General features: G+C 43.6%; 2 protein-coding genes across 6 annotated transcripts in view; both read right to left on the bottom strand.

Annotated features, from left to right (window-relative positions):
- Window positions 1–16,636, bottom strand: part of PURA (purine rich element binding protein A) — a 22,778-nt gene extending 6,142 nt beyond the window's left edge. For all 5 annotated transcript variants that reach the window (XM_090065054.1, XM_090065056.1, XM_090065055.1 and 2 more), the window contains exon 1: window positions 15,142–16,636. In XM_090065054.1, the coding sequence (XP_089921180.1) occupies window positions 15,423–16,352 (930 nt within the window). In that variant the 5' untranslated portion in view covers window positions 16,353–16,636 and the 3' untranslated portion in view covers window positions 15,142–15,422. The remainder of the gene's footprint in view (window positions 1–15,141) is intronic.
- Window positions 16,359–21,950, bottom strand: LOC149856424 (uncharacterized). The gene is made up of 2 exons (XM_090065053.1): window positions 17,215–21,950; window positions 16,359–16,494 (listed from the first exon to the last, which is right to left on the bottom strand). Exon 1 carries the CDS (start codon window positions 19,083–19,085, stop codon window positions 17,874–17,876), a length of 1,212 nt encoding a protein of 403 aa, XP_089921179.1. The 5' UTR covers window positions 19,086–21,950; the 3' UTR covers window positions 16,359–16,494; window positions 17,215–17,873.

Raw genomic sequence — 21,950 nt, 5'->3', positions numbered from 1 at the left:
TTTGGGGGAGCTGATTTTGGGGAAAAGGTGCATGCTGTATGAGAGAAAATACAGTATCTGGGCCCTTCTAGGAATACCCATAGCAACTAAAACAGGGAAGACAAGACTGGACATTCCTGATATTTGTACTGTGAAAACCAGGAAGAAACTGCCCCCCCCATATATGCATATCATAAAGCAGTATAAAAGGGTATAAACTCATTTTTCTTTCTTCAAGTCACCTTTCAGCCAGCCAGACAGGCGCACACACACACACCTAGTCCAAAGAAATCAGAAACACAGCACTCGTTTGCAGAACCCCAGCAACATCTATCTATATTCCGTAACTAGAATAATTTAAAGGAAGACATACAACACATTTGAAAAAATTCTTAGTATAAATTAATACAAGTTTTAGAACAATCCTTAAAAATATCCTTGTAGTTTTACAATTTGGTGTACTTCCTTTAAAAATATAAATTAGTGTTATCCTGATCAATAGAAGAATGCTTTTTTTCTGATTTGTCTGTAGAAACTTTCCATCGAACTTCAAATATAAGCTATTGCAAAAAGATGAAAAGTAAACTTTAAAAATAAATTTTCCCTGTGCAGTTTCTGTGCATGAAACTATCAAGGGGCAAATGTAAAGGGTCAGATCCCAAATTACTGAACAGCAAACATGGTAGATTATTGCATTTTTCTGTAAGAAATAGTTGTCATGCAAACATAATATATGGGGCCTACATGAAGCAACTTTACAGCCAGATTACATAATTTAACTAAAATGTTGAGTATTACACTGAATTTAATATTTCTGGAAAAATGTAAATCAAAAATTTGAGTCCTATAATGGCAACTGCCAACTCATGAAGAAAAGCATTGGAATGTCCCAGAGACCTATTAAACTATACTATTTACAATCAATAAAAGCTTTACTCTAAACATTTAATGGACCTGAACCTTGTAACAGAGCTTGCTTGGGACTTTAGAATTTGGAGTAACCTTTTAATAACCAAAAAACCCAGGACCTTGGGATAAAACTTTGGAAAGTTCCAAAATATGAGTTTTATATCAGAGGATCTATTATTACAGAATGCCTCATAATAAGAATGGAGTGTACTTGGTGCCTAACAACGAAAAACTGAAGAACAAAGTGAATAGAAAAAAATATTATGAATAGGGAAGTTATTGTGCCAGATCGGGCTAGTAGTCCACCCAGTCCAGTGTCCTATATTCCATCTGACCATGGGCCCTAGCAGATTCTGTAGAGGGAGGCAAAATAATTTTAATAGTAGCATATTTTGGCTATTGTTTTCTATCCCATTCTTTTAGATACCTTCAGTTGTTTTTATTGACCACGGCTGGATATTGGAGAGAGGCTGATCTTTCTGAATGATTATTTTAAATTAAAACTCATCAAGCTCTGGCACCAGCACATGGCAGAAGCTGGAACTGTCACTACCATGTCAGAGCTGCCTCTGTCACCATGTGCTTTGGTCTGGAACCACGCCATGCCCTGTGCTGGATCCAGCCTGCAAAGAGTCCTGCAGTCCAGATATCACCCAGGCTGTGAAGGGAGTTTGACATCCCTGATCTAACAGATTAGAGAAGCACAATTTTCCTTTACAGAAGCCAGGCTGATTTAATGTCTACCATATTCAGTTAGGTGTTCTACCACTTCAGATAATCTCCCTGGTAATCAAGTAAGGGATCACCAGTATGTAATTCACAAAATAATTCTTCTTTTTTTTTGTTAAATAAATACAGTATTTGTTAGCCTCTAGTCCTCAAGATCACCACTTTTAATGAGAAGTTGTTTTTGTTAGTAACTCAGCTCCTTTGTTCTCATGTTCCTTCAGAATTCCTAGGTGTAAAAACCTCTGGTTTTGGTGACAGCTTTGACATATTAGTTTGTTCCACTACCTCCTCTTTAGATACTTCAGCCTGCCTTTAAGAGTAGCCCATCTTTATTACCCAAAAAGAATAGATCAAGGATAGGTACCTCTCAAACATCCTCTGTACTGAATACTGAAGCTGAGAAATCACTTGAAGAAGAGGACATTACAGAAAAATTACATACTCCTTTTAAATTATGGTAGTCCAATGAACTCTGACTTTCTCCAGACTCTCCAACCTTATATGCTTAAACATTATTTTGCTCTGAGGTCTTTAGCTCTTCAAAATCCATCTTAACCCTTTTAATTTCCACTTACATGTTACCTGCCATATTTCATGCTTCTTTGTATCCACTTCACTGTGGTTGGGCTTCCATTTTTTGAAAGATAGTCCCTTCTCATGTAACTTTCCATTTTACTGCACTGATTTATGGTCTGACTTTCATTTAAGAACTCTGAATGTCTGATATTTATGAGCTTCTAGGATACTTATCTATGTATCACCTTGCTTATTAAGGATTTTGAAGTTTCTCATGTCACTCTTGACTTTAGGGTCACCTGACTAGTGCTCTTGTTTTCATGAAGTTCTTCCCAAAGTTTAAACCATTAGGCTGATTTTGGGTATGACTCTTCCCTTCCAAAGATGCTGAACATGTAAATAGTCTGGTCACTACTTCTTACCAACTCAACCATCCATACTTCTTGAACAATTCCTTTGTATTACACAAGCTCTTAAATAAGCTGTTACAAGAAGCAAACATTTGAGGTGTCAAGAAACTACTTTTTCAAACCACTGAAATCTGGTCATTTTATATGTTAATGGCTGAAGTCACCTCTTCTTACAGTTTTATGAATGTTCAGCTGCCTCTTATCTCCTTCAACACTAGTACAAATCACTAGGTCTTTTTATGATCTGGAAGACAGAAACAACTCTACAACCTACCTGTGTTATGACTTGGGATTTATATCCATGCAGATTCTATTGTATGAGCCTCACCAGTCCAATTTCCTTTTATACTCTATGGAAATTGTTTTAGATGTAGTACTACTCCACTACCTCTACGACCTATTCTGTCCTTCTTGTATGGCTTATAATAAGGTAATACAGTATCCCATTGATTTTTATCATTCCATCGTGTTTCAATAATGCCTATTATGTCAAGGTCCCCTTACACAACCTGGCATTCTAGTTCATCTATTTTTGTTTTAAGCTTCTCACACTGGTATAAAGACATTTATAGTTTTTATTTTGGCTGGGTGCCTATTTCTTATTTAACTCCTTGGTCTGAGATCCTGTTCCTTTTCTAGAATATACTGTTGCGTTCACAACCTGCTGGTGCTCCACTTCCACTCCTTTTACTAGATACTGAGATCCCTATTAGTGGCATCTCCAGTAAATGTTTTAGTCCAACCCAATTGCTCTCCAGCACCTGTCAGTTTACCCCCAACCCTTCATTTAAATAATCCTCCCAAAACCTTATCAACATTCTGTGCCACCAGTCTGGTTCTACTTTGGTTGGAGCAGAACTCAGTCTATTCCTATATAAGCTGCTCCTATCTAAAAAGTTCCTTGGTGCTCAGTTTAATTAGTTCCCCTACTCTTTACATCATCTTCCCAACAACACACATTAAACACCCTAAAGCTCCTCTTTCCATCTCGCTTGCTCTGCATGTAGTTCAGTATGTAGTTAAGAAAAAGGTACCATGCATTCTGAAATAAAGCCCTCTACTTAGCCATGTATTTAGTATCCTGGACATCTCTATACCTTTGGTACCAATATGTAGCAACCAAAAGCTGCTTGCAGTCTTTTACTATAGGTCTATTTATATGTTTCATAAGATCTGTCTGTTACTTTTGCACCTATCAGCAATTAACAAGTGAGTCTTGTAGCAACCACATGCACAGTAGCAGTTAGGAACATAGTCAATCATTAAAGACATAGCTATCTCAGTCTCTTGACAGCTCACTACAATATCCCTATCTTCTGAAGTGGCTTTCTGAATGAAAAAGAATGATCATTCTTTTCTACCATAAGGTAAAATTTCCAATTAAGGTTTGGTTGCTCCATTTCCTCATTTTCCAATAATGAGAGAAACTTTCTCAGTTTGGAGGGCAGAGGGAGCCAGTCCTGTGGTGAGCCCAGTCTAGAGCCTCCTACTGGCATATGCTCTTTTTGTACATAATTCCATTTCTTTCTTTCCCAGTTCAGCAGCTTTGGCCTCAGGGTTCTGTACTTGGGCTTTGAGGACTACTGGCTGCTTGCACTGTGTACACAGACATGTACAAGTGTCACAGTAAGCAATCATACTTTAAAGTAAGCTAGGAAGCTTCCAGATGATCTGTTTGCCTTCTACTTCCATAACTGAACTATGTTTTTATTGTGTGACTAGACATGAAATTTTACCTCTTGAGTTACAAATAAAAGTTTGTTTTAAGTTATTTAGTTGGATTTGTTTTACTTCAGTGCACTGACCAAGGAGTTCTATTCAACATATAAAAGTTGAGAGAAATTAATTTTCCAGGACTTTTATTGGTTAATGCAGAATGGAAGCCCAATATTTTTTCTTGCCAAAAAAAAAAAATCCTGTTAATGTAGCCTGATTGAAACTGAAACTACATATGTGGACTACAAGAAAAATGACCATAACATGTGAATTTTAATTATTTAACTCAGAAATATTGTAGAAAACAGCTCCTAGGCAGTGTAGCACATTACCATGCAACACTGTTAGCGAGCACTAAAAGACTTCTACAGATCCCGTATCAAGTTGTTCTTTACAGTTTTGCCTTAGTCCCAATGACACCATCATTTCTAGAGGCAAATTATTCCATAAAATATTCCTCTGAAGAAAGGATATTATTTATGAGTTATGAAATTGTACTGATAAGAATACTGGGTCATCTAGTCTACCTCTGGTGCTACCAATGCAGATTTTTAAAGAAACTGTATCTACCCATTTAAAACAAGACAACTTGATAAACCAATGTTAAGTTATAAATTCTTCTCCCCAGCAATGTATTGGGAGTTATAAGTGCCACCTTTTATAAATCCCCAATTCACACCTTAAATTCAATCTCTTAAAAGCTTTAGGGGATATTTTTCAAATTGCACAGAAATCAGAAGCCTGGCTCTGTGGGACTAATACAGAAAGAAGATTCTATAGAGAACCACTAGTCTGAAAAAAATTCTCTCCTTGCCTTCAGTTCCCTTCCATGTCAATTTGGGCACTTTTTTATTTCAGATCCCATACCTTATATAAGGAAGGCAGCCAAGGTTGATCAGGCCTCAAACTGTAGGAGACTATATGGCATCATGCTTTAGTACTTCTTTCTGGAAGTACTAAAGCACAGCGCAGTATGGGCAGTTACTGGGAATAATGGTTACTAGGAATAATGGCCATAACTAGGAATAATGGTCACTAGTTCACTGAGAGTAGGTTCAGGCTAGACATCAGGAGGCACTACTTCACAGTCAGGGCAACTAGGATCTGGAACCAACTTCCAAGGGAAGTGGTGCTGGCTCCTACCCTGAGGGTCTTCAAAAGGAGGCTAGACAATCACCTTGCCGGGGTCATTTGACCCCAGCATCCTTTCCTGCCCATGGCAAGGGGTTGGACTTGATATGGTCGGAAGGGACCTGAGCATATCATCAACTATGAAACTATGCCGTGTGCGCGGTGCATGTTTAGATTTTACCACTACGTCACCATAGCAACACACTATACTGGGGGAGTGCTCCACTACAACAACATAGCTGCCGATCATGTGGAGACCCATGTGATCACTATGTCGCTGTAGCACACTGCTATGTCGCCATAGGGTGACATGTATACACGCCCTATATAGAATAAAAGGCCCCATCTTCCATTGTGTTCAGAAACTAAATGGAAACCAAGGCAGATTGTTAAAAACTAGTAGGTCATGCTCTTTGGGGAAGCACTACAGGAATCCACTCTTGTGATATAAACTCTAGCAAGGTCTTGTAGCCCAAGAAATTACCATTTATGCATAATTGTGATAAGACACCTTGTCCGCATGGAATCTAAAAAAGATAAACTCGCACCTCTCGTACATCTGGAGTAGAGCCCCCATGAAGAAGACATCTAACAGAACCAGGATTTTTTACTTATGCACAATTTAAAAATTAGAATTCTTGTCTACTCTTGGTGCCCTATCATCCACACTGTCATGAATGAAAGAGTGATCCTCTGACAATTCTCTAAACTTTATTTCAGCCAATAAAAGTTACCCAGGTCTTAGATGCAGTACTACCCATATTACTAGTCTACCTTCAAGCTAAAGTCTCAGTTAAGCACTGGTAAATTACTACACTGTGCCATGTTCAACTTGATAAAAATATAAAATTAGGTTTCATTTCCATAGTTGGGACATCATAGCTCCAATTTCCTTACAAACCATATTGAATGGTCACAGGTGCATCAATTAAGACAGACAGCAGAACAGAATAATGTGGAAACCTCAAGACATCTAAGCAATTAGCCAATACTGATACAAGATCGCTCAGAAAGAGACATATTCAGGATAGCCTCTCATATGCTACCGCAAAGGTTTGCAAACAAAACATCACTTCATGGTTAAGCTAACTAACAGATCAAAATGAATCAGCAAAGACACATGATTATTTATCACATCAGAAGGACAGCAAACAGTGCAACCCAAAGTACTGCCTCACCACTGATTTCAGGACTAAACCCAAATTGATTCGTTCCAGGATGACCTAGGAAGTCCAGTTAATCTAAGCAGTCTTGCCAGTCTTCTTAATAAAACAGAAAACTCTAAGGAAGACAATGCATTAAAGTTTGCCAGTGTCAAAAATGTCATTTTAAAGCAATGCTCCAAATCATTTACATGAAACTGGCACCTTGACATTCCTAAAGGAAACACTGAGTTCCTATAGCCACCTTTATAGTTTTCCAGGAGTTTCCACTAGCCAAAAGGGAAGTCTTTTTATTAGACTGCCAGGTGCAGCCCAAAGCTCCTTCCTCACCAAAAGCAAGCACATCTCTCTCCACCTCCTGCCTGGCTTTAGAATAAGATTAAAAAAAAAAAAAGCGAAGTAAAGCCCACTCAGTCAGATTCAGAATAAGACCGTGAAACCAGCTCTTTCATTAACTCCCCTCTCACTTCATTGGTTGCGAGTCCTCAGTATACTACTCGTGTCCTTTGAGAAAAATGCCAAGAAAGAGATTTAGGAGCCACTCTTACCCATAGTCCAGGACAGATAATAAACCAATTGGCCATTAACAGAACAGTCAACTGCACAACCAGTAATCTAATCTTTGTTATTCCCCAACTAGGCTGTGCAAACTCCCCGTTTTTGTCCAAAAGGGTAACTCCTCCTCCCTGGTAAGAGACAGGCATCTCCACCTCTAACATAAAGGATAAAGTTTGGACATGCACAATAGACAACAGTAGGACACCTGCACCTTAAGCTATTAAACTAAACTCTATACAAAATGGATAACATGGGCTGGAATTTATACAGATAGATACTACCTACCACAGTCTGGAGGTGGTCATCATGAATTCTCAAGTCATCCAAAGACAGATTTGTCTATATGGACATTGAAATCAACCCAATACAAGTAGAATACAAGTCATTAGTGCAGACTGTCCTCCATACTAAACTTCTTAGGACCAAATTCTCCTCTCAGTTATGCTGGTACCCCCATATTGGCCTTAGAGATACAAACAAATGAGAATATAACCATTATTGATCCAATTGACTCTTATTGCTGGTCAAACTTTGCCATGAGGTTGGCAAATGATCTAGCTTGATTTTCTCTTGCAGTTACATTTCCCTGACATACAACTTATATTTTCTAGTTAAAATCTGTCTCAATTTCTTGTTAAAACAACATTCACAACAACCTTAAACACCATATTTTGTGTTTTTTGTTATTATACCTTAAGTATAATGCACAGCAACTGTTAACTGTTTTTAAAGATACAGACTTTATGGTCTCATTCTTTCAAGGCTTAATGCTGCCTTTAGGTTCCATTTACTTATGAATTTAAGGTTGCTGAGATTATACCTTTTTCCAAGGCACAAGGACAGCATTGCCTTTTTTGAAGCCCCTCTGTATTCCATCCCACTTTCCTTACTACTAGGCATGTACTGGGTAACCATTGTCAAATGCCCATTCAACTGAGTGGACTCCATGGAGCTTGGGGTGCTCTTAAGGCCAGTCTCTCAGCACAAATGAACTGGAGGTTGAAAGAACAACGTTCATCTTTGATCCATGAGAAAATTCAGTTATCTGGGGAACCACACACTGTCTGACAAGTATACTTAAGAACAGCCCTTAAGATGTCCACCGTTACAATTCTTCCTCCTTTCCCTCACCCGAAGGACTCCCCCTCACTCCTTCTTGCAGTAACATTTGTGGGAAATGTTTGAGTAGAGCTTGGCTATATCCTTGCTCCTTGGTGAGAGAACTAATAGTGCCCTAATAGGATGTACATGGGCTAATAAGGCAATTGATTAAATCAGGGGCTGGCAATGTTTTTGGCTGGAGTGCCAAAAACACCCTCAACCTCAATTTGCAAGATGTTGGCATGCCAGAGGTGGATGGTGATGGAGCCGTGAGGGGCCTGATCCCTGTTGTGGCAGTGCAGCCCCTGCCTCTTCCCCACCATCTACCCTGAGGTGTGCATGCCAAGCAAAATGCCTTTGGATGCCATGTTCTGGCACCTGTGCCAGCATGCCTACCTCTGGATTAAATATTTAACTGATGGCAAATTTACTGCTTAATAATCTAATTATAAGGTGCTTGAAAAGTCATATCATTCTTTTATAATATATAACCTTCAAATCCACGTACTGTTGCTGAATTATTTTCTTTCCACATTGATGTTTTATCCATAGTGGACCAAGACTGTCATTTCCGGAGGTAAAAGTACAGATGTTCTTTCTAAGGAGACACAGTTTTCCTTTGGCTTTCTCCAAGACTAAATCCCAGAGTACAGCCTTTCCTAGTGGGAATAGTACGTCTCTCTGACTGCTTTGCCCTTCCTTTTTCATGACCATATCTTGCCTGGTCAAAGTCTCTTTTCCTTGGCCAGTTTGTTTAGAGCAATTAATTTTCTTATTTTCATTTTTTTTTTGTTTAATACATTGTCCCAGAGATCTGGAAATGAGTACTTCAGAACACAAATTCCTGCTTTACTCTTTCCTTCTCATATATGTCTGGTTGTAATTTAAAATGTTTTGAATATACAGTAAAATATGGATAGATCAACTGATCCAATGACAAACCAAGTCCTGAGGTTTGAGAATTTGGTACCTGCCACCTGTAGGTTAACTACAGTTATTACACTTCACATGATATACCAACTCAATGCATGGCCCTGGTAATCATCACATGCTACCTTTCATAAAACTATGAAATACATTTCAAATCAATATACGTCAACTCTGCTATGCACTTGTGGATCTAAGCCTCAGCACTTCCAATAACTGAAATACTTCAGAAGGACAAAAAAAGTAGACAAAAATAAACTGACAGAGTAAACAAAAAGCATGAACAAGTCGATTTAAGAAGAACACCACAGAATATTTTAGGTCCAAAGTTAAGTTTTGTCTAAAAATATTAACTATTGTTATGAAATGTTTACATTCTTCAAACTTAGCTTCTATGATTTTTTTTAAATTATGCCATTTCCCTGCAACTCACAGAAAGCATTTTGCCCAGTACCAGAGAACCAGTTAACATGAAACTTATAAACCAAGACGAGGCTAGTCAGAATAAAAGGACCAACAAATGGGACAGATTTTTTTCTGTCTCAAGGTATCTTTCAGTGTTACAAGCAACATACAAGTTTGCTATAACTAATAGATCAAAGAAGGAAAAAAAAATCTTACTAGCTTGCTTACTTGATCTTATCAAAATGCTGGTTTGACAGCACTGTGAGCATTGTTTCACTGAAACGCTCCCTAAACTTGACAAAAAGTCTGTTACCTAATCATCAGTATAATTCATAGCTAAATAAGCGGAAAGTAATTAAATACTTAGAAAATGTAATTGTAAAAAAACAAAAACAGACAGATAACTCAGGAGAATAGGACCTGAAACTACTAAAGTCCTTTTCAAATAGTCTATAAGGCAACATTGACAGTGACTCTTCAAACATCCAAGCATAGCTAAAGACAGCCAGCAATTTAAAAGTAAAGTTAGAATAAATGTAAATATTTTAAAATTTGAAAGTGTTCATAATATGGAATTTTAAAACAATGATTAAAAAAAATCTTGACAGTGTCCTTTCAAACAAACTCTCCAGAATTAACTTTAGCACAACCCTATCTTTCCAAACTCTACCATGATTTAGGAGCAGTAGGTTTTTGGAGAAGTCAGTTATAAAAGGTAATTTTCTATGAACTGAGTTGTTCAGAGAATGAACATCTATCGCTGCTAGTTATACTCTTTTGAATTTGTTTCACTTACATTTCTTCTCAATATATAAACCTGTTTTAGCATTCTTGTACATTAATGTCAGGATTTCCACCTCTAGCTCCCACAACTTTAGAAATAATAGGAACAGTCAATCAGATTTGGTATATGCCCTGAAATGGGAAATGAACAGTCTGGACAGAGTGGGGATCCAAGTTTTCTGGATCCACAGAGGCCTTAATCCAAGATGCTAAGAATTTTTTGCTCAAAAAGCTTAAGTTGTTTAGTTTAGGGGGAAAAAATGGGAAAGACCTTTGAAGAAGAGACATAATAACATGGAGAGGTACAAAAATATAACATGGTTCACTACCTTGTAAAGCTTTAGAGAAACCCTAAATGGGTTGAGGGTTTTTTTTTGCCCACCCCTTTAATTCCAAGGTTGGGAGGGATCCAAAAGGTGAGTTTAAGAGTATAGAGGTAATAAACCATCATGTAGGTAGAAGCCTAAAGCAAAGATGTGTTTGTCAAGGACTTCAGGTTTTCATGAAGCATTATTGAAAAAGTGTGTGTATTACATTGAGTAAAACGCATATCTACCAAATCTTCAATGACTAACAATAAAAGCTACTTGGATATGAAAAAAAAAATCACTTCAGTTGGCAATATCATTGCTCATCCTTTTCCTCCCTCTTTCCATCCCCCTTTTCCCAAATTCAGTTTGCTTTTTTTTTTTCCTTGGGAGACATACAGCACCACTGCATTAGAACGTACAAGAAATGAAAACAGTGAGTACAACTGATATAGATCCATTGACATTTTATTACAAATGTACTTGATCACTTGGCTTCAATAAAGTTTAAATCAATACCCTATTTTCTGTATGCCAGTACAAAGCAAAATCTATTTTACAAATTAAATACCTAAAAAATTTGACAAAATATTAAAGTTTGATGGAAAAACAGTTATAAAAGTTTAAATCCCCCTTTAAGAAGGTAAGAGGTAACATCCCCTCCCGATCCCACAGTCCTGTTATACAATATTAATAAGTCATTTTTAGAGTAGGTAGGTAATGTTATATTTTGCTGTTAGCATACACGTCAAACTAATAGCTTTATCTGTATATACTCCAGTTAGTGCATGAATGCCATCTGATTGTAATATAATCCACTATCTTTAACTGAACCCTAATTTACATTTAAGAGCTTGCATAGTTTGAAAGGGTTAAAGGTTACACTACAGCTAATCATAAAAAGGTGGTTACAGTGCTATTTTAAAGGCAACAAAGTAATTGCTCCCAAAGTTATCAGTCTGCTGTAAGCAGGGGTTAAAATTACCAGCAGCTTTCTGCCTTGCCTGATATGATTATTATGTTTTGCCACCTGAAGTGGACAGCCTTTCTACTCTTTACAGTTGTAAAGTTCTATTTTGTACTACTTCTCAAAGAATGCTACACTGAGTAAATTTCAACCCCTGCAGAGAATACACAAAAAAGTGACACTGTCAAGTATTTTTTTTTAATAAATAGTCAATTTTTAAAAGTCTCCATTGTGTACAATGCCCTCTTCCATCACTCCTGTACTGGATTTTCCTATTTGGCAAATAGCTAAATTCCCCCCCCCCCCCAATACATACACTTTCTATAATGTAAAAGTCATCTTAGCTTTATTTGTAAACTTCCTCATAATCATAGGCATTCATATTGATTTCGGCACGGTTCTGGTTTGTCAGTTAACTTTTGCTCCCCCTGTGGCTGGATGGCTGCCTCTTGCAGCATCCTCATAAGCAGAACAATAAATAAGAGGCATGAATCAACAGTGGCTAATTTTTACTTTTTATTTTAATTTCTCAAAGACAGAGCAATTTTATTTTAAACAAAAAGCTGATTTAGAATTTAGTGGACATTCTCTGTTAGAATATAACCACTTTAAAGGGAGGTCATATTTTAATTGTAAATTACTTGACAGTGTCCCTTTAAATTCAAAATAGAAGAATGTCAGTATTGCAATGAATTTCAAGTTTTCTTGCACTTAGTCATATAAAGTAGTTATCATGCTCTTGGACCTATTCTACAAGACATTTAAAAGCATATCGTCAAGGAAAAATATAAGGCATACTTCTCAGAAATTAGATTTCTTGGCACATTTGAGCATACTGTCTTTTTAGAACAACACATATGGTCAAATATACCTTTATTCTTCTAACATTAAACAGGGTTTTCCCAACCATAGTTTGCTTTAAATACTGAGATATACAGCCTTGGTAAAGTACCGAGCACCCGGGGGGGGGGGGAGCAAAATGCCAAAAAACCAAAAAACAAACCCAAAACACTTTACAGTTATTGAATCTTTCATCATTAGAATATATAGAATGTGGATTTAAAAAGAAAAATACAACCAAAAAAACCCCCCAAAAAAAACAACACCTGACCACAAGATCTCAGACACTGTTCACAAAATTCTGCTAAAATGGTTAAGCTGCAATGGTATGAATGGAACTGCACAACCCATGCACATATTGACCCAATCAGACCCAAAGAGGATCTGATTTGTACAGGTAAAGATTTCCCTTTAGGTCTGTTCCCAGGGCCAAAACTGACTATATATTTAACAATTCTTGCAATAACTCAAAGGTTAGGAAGGACACTTTGCTGTGTTTTCATTGACTCACACTATGTATTGCTGATAACGTAAAACATTTTAAACTATGAGCAGTGTGTGTCAATCTGCAGAATAACAACTTTTAAACCTGTAATAAACAGTAGAACCAAGACATAAATCAAGTAGCAAAAACCAAAGCAATTAACTCTCCTAACTACTCTAGCAGCATGGAGAATGCAGTCCTTTCCACATCACAGTTAAAGTACAACTGAAACTGCTCATCAAGCCCTCCAATTAAAAAAGCAGGTTATTAGACAATGTTTACATGCATTTGAGAACCATTTCAAAAGTCACATTATGCACTATGAAAGCTTATTTTTACTATTTGGAAATAGGAAAGTGCACCATTAAGAAGAGATTTAATGATTTCCAGTGATTGTTAAAGAAACAGAAATCCCTAACTACTGTCATCACCAATTTACCTTCCTGTGAATATCAACAGCAAGCTTCTTTAAAGTGAAATGCATGGTACAATGGAAATAGCTTGTTTTGACACTTGCAGTGCATCTCCCAAAACAGGAAATTATATTTTATGATGACAAACAGCAGAAAACAAAATTCCTTTAAAAAAACTTTTTTCACCCTCCTAAGCCCAATCCTAATCAATCAATAAGAAGCACAGATAATTTCCTCTTCCTACAGCAGTTAGGACTACATGGTTAAGTTTGCCATGAATTTTAAGAAAAACGATTGCATCCCAAAAACTCGAGTGGAACAAGATTCTCATTTCTCTTAAATGCTTTCTAAAGAAGTCCAACCAAAAAAAATTACTGTTTAAGGCATCTTTTATAACATTTCCTCTTCAATCATAATGATGATAGTCATGCAGCAGTTTAATGATAAAAATATATTAATATTTTACTATACAGCAGCAGAAGTTAGTCAACTAAAAGCACACAAATGTTTTTAAAAGATAACCTGCAAAATTCTATTATAACAAATCATTTCAATTTGGAGAACACATTTGACAAATTAGTGTTCTGATAAATTCTGCATTTTCACATCCTACACTTTTAATTCAACTCACAAGTACATACTTTTGATAGAAGGCTTGTACACTTGGGGTCACAACTACATTTATAATGTATGTAGCCAGTAATAACTAGCACCACAGCTACATGGAAATCCTTTACATACACCACTTGGCTTTCACTTTTACATGAAACTCAAAATCCATGGCTCAGTAGGATTACTCTATCATTGCGTTGCACTGATTTCTATAACAGGCCTACATAAGTTAATAGCACTGGCACAAATCAAAGTATAGGATCAGACCTCTGACAAGTTTAGGAGATAGTGCTAGTGCCAGTGACCACACAAAAGACTCACTACCTGTTGTCCAAAAACAGGTTTACTGGAAATTGCTGCACGTTAGGTAAGTACTTTAAGTACACATAATAAAAAAAATATATTATGAACAATACAAGTACGTCTCATATACACAATAATGACAATACGCCTACTTAGTTGTAAACCAAACAGGTGCAGAAAAATATTATGGGAGGAGATTCTTTACTTTTTTCCTTTTTTTTTCCTCTTTAAACTATTTGAATAACTTTGGTTCAAACATAAAAATCACAAGTTAGCAAATTTCATTTAAATGCCTTTTTTAATAATTTTTCTTCATGTTCACAGAAGTTTCACTGACCATTTTATATGTTTAAGGTCCAGATGCAATGCATATTGTATAAAAGAGAGCACTTATTGTTTACCTTGCATGAATTAAACCTACGTACCTTTTAACTCTACAAACTTCTGCATAACATTTAGACAAAGCTCAGACACACAGCATGCCTAGCCCTCATATATATACACATCTCTAATCACAGGTATATAGGGTGTCAAATATACTATAATAACCTCCATGTAAGGTTTGAAATTTGGTAACAAAATGAGAAGAAAAAACTAAAAATATTATTTTACGTGTTCTAAAATATCTCTTTTTTGTGCTAAAGTCAAATGTTAGCTCAACATGAAAAGGACTTTTTTTTATATAATTCAGCAATATTATAATCTTGACCATTTTTGCAAACACTTTTAATAATAATAGCTTAAACGTGTACAAAAGTTCTTGGTTAATTAGGGAAATAAACACTCAGTTCTTTATATTTTAATCAAGTAGGAAACACAGTTCATATATAATGTTATTACTTTTTTTGTTTTGTTTTTTTGTTTTGTTTGTTTTAGCAGCTGCTTACTGTTTTATATGGTGGGTAAAGTGGAGGAACATCCAGCGATGGGTGGCAAGTCGGAGAAGTTGCTCAGCTGTCAGTTTGTGGAGGTTGGTTGGTGGGTGGTGCTCCCTTGGAGTTATTAACAGGTACTTTTTTTTTGTTGTTTTGTTGTTTTTTTTTCTCTCTCTTTTTTTTGTATTATTTCTCTCTCTGGTTCTGTGTCTCGGTTTCTCTTTATTACAGTATAAGTCTCTGTGTGTGTCTCTGTGCAGCAGGCAGGGAGGCAGCAGGGAGGCGAGTCGGGATCAATCCTCCTCGGGCTCGTCGGCCTGCAGCAGGGCTCCGGGGGGCCCGGCGGCGGCGGCGGCGCTGCTCTCCGTCTCCTGCTGCTGCTCTGCCCCGGCGCCCCCGGAGGCGGCGGCGGCGGCGCGCTTGTCCCGCTGCTTCTCCTGGATCTTCTTCATCTCGTCCGAGTACTTGCAGAAGGTGTGGCCGAACTTGGCCCACACCTTGTAGGGGACGGTGATGGAGTTGCGGTAGGTGGGCTTCACCTCGCTCACCCGCATGAACACGCCGTACTTGTTGGAGCCCACGTCGAAGAAGAACCGCTTGTTGTCCACAGTCAAGGAGGTGCCCTCGGGCAGCTCGGCGGGCTCCTCCTCCACGCCGTAGTCGTCGATGAGCTTGGCCAGGGCGTCGCGGAACTCGATGAGCCCCTGCGCGGGTAGCGCGATGGTCTGGCCCTGCGTGGAGCCCAGGCCGGGGCCCCGGTTGACGGTCTGGCGGATGCGGAGGAAGCGGCCGCGCTGGTTCTCCTTCAGATCCATGTAGTACTTGCGGTTCTCCCGCACCAGGAACTCGCTCTTGAGCGCCCGGCGCGGCTCGTCGGCGGCCTGCGCCAGCTCCGGGGGCTGGCTGGGGCCCAGCTGCGCGTAGTGCTCGATGAAGTCGCCCAGGTAGTCTCGGAACTCCACGGCCACCGACATGGACAGGGTGAGGCGGCTCTTGTTGCCGCCGGCGCCCACCTCGGCGATCTTGAGGAAGCGGCCCTTGGCGTTCTGCTTCACGTCCAGGTAGAAGCGCTTGTTCTGGATGTCCACCCGCTTGGAGGCCAGCTCCTGGGTCTCGTGCTGCAGGCCGCCCCCCGGCCCCCCGCCGCCCGAGCCCGGCCCCCCGGAGCCCGGCGCGCCCCCGCCGCCGCCGCCCTGCTCGCTGCCACTGTCTCTGTCCGCCATGATGCCGCCCGCCCTGCGCCCGGCCGCCCGTCCGTCCGTCCGGCCGTCCGCTGCCGCCGCCTCCTGCCGCTTGCCTGCTCCGCCCGCCGCCGCCGCGGCTGCTGCAACCCCCACCGCCACCAGCCGGCCGCTCTCGCGAGATCTGCGGGAGAGAGGAGAGGAGAGGAGACGAGAGGAGAGGGCGCTAGCATGGCAGACTGGCGCTCGCCCGGGCCCGGCCGCACTGCACCGCAGCGCAGCGCCGCGCCGGACCCACGGCCGGGCACCCCCGGCCCGGCCCGGCTCGGCCCGGCCCGGCTTGTTCCCCCGCTCCCGCCCGGCCTGGCCCGGCCCGGCCCGGCACAGCGGCGGGGCTGCGCACTGCACCAGCGCTGCCCCCGCGCACGCACACAGGCCCCCCCCCCCCGCCCGCTCGCCCCAGCCCAGCCCGGCCCGGCCCGGCCCGCAGCGCTGCCCGGCCCGGCCCCTCCGCGCACTGAGCGGGGCCGCCTCTCTCCCCCCTCGGCCCGGGCCCGCCACGCTGCAGTGCACGGACCGGGCCGGGCGGAGGAGGCCTGCGTCACTGCCGGGTGCTAGTCCCGCTCCGGCCCCGGCCTGGCCCGGGCGGCGCCGCCAGTCACCTGAGCAAGCATCTCCCGCCAGCTGCGGGACAGACACGCCGGGCTGTTCCTGGCATGACGGTGTCTCCGGCCCCGGGCAGGACGAGCCCGCCGAGGACGGGAGAGGCAGGGCCCTGCCTGGGGGTCGCTGCCTACCCCCTGCCCGGCTGTAGCCGGAGGGTGACACTGGCCACCGACCCAGTGACTTCGCCGGTGCAGGAGGCACCTCGCTCCTTCGCGCCCGCACATCGGTCCGCCCTCACCTTTAGTTACAAGCTGCAGATGATCCAGGCATCGCAACACAGCCCGAAACACCAGCTCCTCTGGCCCGGTCACAGCAGGCAGCGAGGCCCAGCTCGGGCCCTACTGCCTCTTTCCAGGTCTCAACCTTTGCTGTATCTGAAGGCCAGGCACAGCCGAGATCCCTCCCGCCTCCTCCCCGTGGGCTCCTGTGCTCTCACCCCTCTGGATCGGTTCCTAGAGGCCGGCTGACATGTCCTCTCGCTGGTTGAGGTTTTAAGGGAAATGACTAAGTCTCATGCCCCTTTCCTCCAGTCCTTGCCATGATAAATCGGAGGGGAGGAAACGGCTAGCGGCAAAAATTCAGCGGGTAAAAATGCCAGGAACGTCCTGGGGCGCGGGGCTCGGGCGGCTCCCGCCTGGGCCGGCCCCGGGGCAGCCACTCAGTCCCCTGAGCCACCGGGAGGCGGGAGCGCCCCGCAGGGCTCGTCTGGGGCAGCGGGGAGCTGGGCCCTTGAAAGGCCGGCAGGGAGACGCAGCCGCCCTGCCTGCCCCAGGCCCGGCACCTGGGGACACCTGGGCTGCGTGCGGGGGAAGAGAGGCGGGACATGAGGGCCTTGGGCAGGTTTCCCTCGAGGCAAGGAATTTAGGGAAGGGAAGAGGGAGCTTTCCCTGGCCGGGCTTAGGGCAGGAGCGGGCAGGTGCCCGCCGCTTCCTGCTCGGGCGGGAGCGGGTCGGAGGCAGGGCAGGGCTGGGGCTTCCCTCCCCAGCAGGAGCCTTGTGTCCTGATCCTCAGCACAGAGCCCTCGGCAGCCCGCATACCTCGCCCGGCCTGGGCGTGGGGACCCGGTCCTGCCTGCAGCCCGAACAGCGCCTGGGACCAGGCAGCACCGGGCCGGGCCCGCGGAGCCGCGGAGCTCGCCTCAGGGACCCGACTGGGCTGCGTCCCCACATCACCGGACCCCCACCCCCTGGAGGGACGAGTCGTTTTCCCCGCTCCCCAGAGCCCAGCCCGAGGCTCCGTGCCGGGCTGCGGGGGCTGCCTGGACAGGAAGGGCTCTTTCCGCCCTTCGCCAGCCCCTGGCCCTCTGGGGCTCGCCTTGTCCCGTCTACCTGGTGCCTCCCAACCGCTGGGGCCAAGGAGCCTGGCTGCCGGTCGGGGGCTCTCAGCTGAGCTACAGCCTTGTCCCCCGCTTGCCCCTCGGCGGGCAGCGCCGCTCCGCTCCGCCCCGCCCCGCCAGTCCAGTGCCCGGCGCCGGGGGCGCACAGTGCAGGGCGGTGCACTGCCTGGCAGCCGGGACAGGCACAGGGAAGAGGCGCTGGGACCCCGGCCGGCTGCCCTGCTCTCCGCCGTCCCACCCGCCAGCCCTTTGCAACCCCCCTGACCGCGGAAGCCCGGTTCCCCGGAACCAAGAGGCTCTGCCCCGCCCGGCACCGGCTTCCCAGCGCCTCTGCCTGAGGCGGGGGCGCCTCTCGCTCCGCACACGCCTGGAGAGACCCCGGCCAGGCTTCCCTGGGGGCACCCAGCCGGTGCCCCCGAGCCACAGCTCCTAAACTGCCTCACGAAAAGTACTCGCCGGCAAGAAATGAAGCCAGGAGCAGGAGCCCCGCTCCCCCGGCCACGCACCCTGGGACGCGCCCGGAAAGCGAGCCCTGGAGGCAAGATCAAAAGCGACCCCGGGCTGCATTTCCGATCAGGGGACAAGCGATCCGGACAGCTGAGGAATAAGCCCCTTCTCCAGGCAGAAACCGAAGTTAAGTAGCGACCGGAGACCTTAACACCCACCGCCTCCACGGCGCGGGGAGCAGCAGCAGCAGCCCGTAGGGGACACCGGAGTTTCGCCTCCCTGTGCAGCCGCCCTGTATCCAACTCGGACCGGAAATCTAGACTCATCGTGGTCTCTTTGTCCCCTTTACGGGTCCACTACCAGACAACACACATGCCAACGTCAATATTTATGTGCCTCCTAAACGTACAACATCAGAGGAGAGGTTCATTTGCAAAGCGATCTGAGGGGACAACGGAGGGTTTCAAACCCTGCTGTTCGGAGGGGAGACAAGGGCGGGAAGGGCGCACGCGGCGTCGATTCAGTTTAAAGCGTTTCGACTGACCTGGAGGAAATGTGTCCTGTTAAGGGCTGCCGCTGGCAAAACCAGACGGTATGAAACGCTGCTCTGAAGTTATAGCAGCCAAAATGCCTATGAGCAGCGTCTGAAAACCACAGTGTTTGTTTTTTATTTGTTATGAACCCACTTTTAATTCAAAACGTTTAAATGCTGAACTGGAATCTAGCAATCAATGAAAACTTCTCTCTTCGGATAAACACAAGAAGATTTAACCCCCTCCCCGTACTAATCTTGTCATTTGAAAGTATTTTTGCTTCCACCTTTTTCTGCTTCCAAGTCTAAACCTGAGGAACAAGACACAGCGATTTTGAACCACCAGTACAGCTGGACGAGAGCTTAGTAACTGGGGTCTGGATTTTTGTGAATTGGTTCATTTGAATCCCAGAGTAACATTTTCAAAGATTTTGCTCCTAGGTTTCCGATCATGACAATTTATAGAGATAGTTTTCATAGCTGCTGATCGAGTTTTTGCAACGAAAAAGTTTTAATTTAAACTTCAAAGAGAGGCAGCATCATTTTTAAAGAATAGGATCGAAAATTGTAACACTTAAGTACAAAAGATCCCATCTAGATGAACACTGCTAGACACAAGCACTCGGCAAAACAAAAATCAATTTGAGATGCTTCCAAATAAGCTACCGAATAGGAAAAATAACTAATAGAGATGACCACATGAAGAGAAAACGAAAGATTGGAAGTATATCCAAATAAAATACTGAGACCATGATTTTTAACAGAAAAGGGATCATTGGTAGGAGTTTTCCTTAAAACGTTTTATGATTCGTGAAAACATTTAATATTTGTTTTTTATCAACAGATTTCGTTTAATTAACCCGATTAAAACGAACTTCTAAGTAGCTGCCGTTAATTGTTGTGAAGTTCCCCCAACTGGGTGCAGCGAATTTCTTCTAAAGACCGCTTGTGTTGCGGGGAAGTGGGGGCCCTTCCTCAAATGCACAGAACGAACAAAACTGTACAAAATAATTCTCTCTGAGGGTGAAAATGAATGACTTCTTCATGGCAACATAACTAGCCCATCTAACTTGACTCCAATCAATCCAAGAGCAATCTGCTACTTTCCAATGTCTAACTGTGATATTGAAGAAAAATAAAACCCAGAATTGTTTTTATTAACTCTAGGGTCTTCTGATCTTTCTCAGTGGGACTACTGTAATGGGGAAACTTGGCATTCCCCTTCTGCAGATTTAAAAACGAGAGACTTCAGCTTTTATTATTTGCTGCTTTAACCTAAAATATGTTCATTCATATTTCAACTACTTCAAGTGTAAGGATCACATTGTTTTTAACTCTGAAAAGGCAAAGGGAGTAAACTGTGAAAGAATATGCTGGCTGAAACTTGATGGTTTCTCATGTAATTGCTTTACTGCAGATTAATAAATTGTAATAGAAACAGAACACCCGAGAGTCCCACTGAGATCAGCTACAGTCAAATATATATATTTATATATATAGAAATGGAGACAGGCTAGGCTGAATTCCTCTCATCTAGCATTCCTGCAGTGTGCCTTGAATGGGATGGGAGTGAAATCTTTACTAAACTTTAACACCAAACCTTGGATCCCAAAAAACAGCTGCTATAAGAAATGGGGCTTTTTATCTTTAAATGCCCCCCACCCCCACCAGACACAAGAGAGACAAATTCTGTTTTTCAGCATGACATGGTATAGGACTGAACCAGAATCTGGAGCACGATAGACACAGTTACATTCTCCACACACTACTTTAGATCAGTTCTGCTCATTCATTCCCAGGTGAAACTTAGAATAACTAGCAACTCTTTTTCTGACACCCGAAATCAACACATCAGTTCCCATGCACTGTAAAGAGAGCTGAACATGCCAGGGGTTGTGGAAGAAGGGGGGCAAGAAAAAGAACCCGCCACTGACTGCAGCCTTGGGCAGAGGATACAACACTGGCCCACTGAGCCTGCAACCTCGGCGATTTGGGGAGAGCAGGTCCTCACACAAAACCACGCGCTTCTGGCTGCCCCAGGAGAAAAAAAATCAGCAGGTACTTCAAATTCTGACAGTGAAGCGCAGGAACCAGGTGATTTCTAGAAGCCAAACTCGGGAGAAGGCAAGGGAGAGCCCCTCTCCAACAGGACGGCTCACAACAGACAGGCAGGCTCGCCAAGCCCCCATCAATCAAACAAGGTCCTTAACCATCCTACTGCCACGGGAGGAAAACATGCAAGAGATTAAAGGAAAACATAGCAAGTCATTTGCTTACATCGCAACCCCGAAAGCAGAGGAAGAAACACAGCCGGCTTGGGCTTTAGACAGCTCCACTCCAGCCCAACCCACCTCTCGGGGTTATGGGCTCCTCTCCTTTTCCACTTCTTAGCCCAGCAGCCTAAACGCCGCCCGCTCTCTGAGGAAGGGGTGTCACGGTAAAGAGCAGGCTGGCACGTACGTGTCAAGTCTCCCTCCCTCCCCCCAGGTTACGTGTGTTTGGCTGGGGAGGGCAGAGGAGAACAGGTCGGCGGTTGCCCGAGTCGGACACAACACGCACTGCAGCCAGGGGCCGCGGGCGCTCCCTGAGGGCCCAGGGCCGGTGGGCAGCGGCGCCCAGATGCAACTCGGCGCCCAGGAGTGCCCGGGGCTCGCGGGGG

Source organism: Crocodylus siamensis, chromosome 10 (genome assembly GCF_052110815.1).
Source record: "Crocodylus siamensis isolate JL-2025a chromosome 10, ASM5211081v1, whole genome shotgun sequence".
In the NCBI taxonomy this organism is placed as follows: domain Eukaryota; kingdom Metazoa; phylum Chordata; order Crocodylia; family Crocodylidae; genus Crocodylus; species Crocodylus siamensis.
The sequence above is the reverse complement of the archived record's forward strand: the minus strand, read 5'-3'. Positions and strand labels throughout refer to the sequence as shown.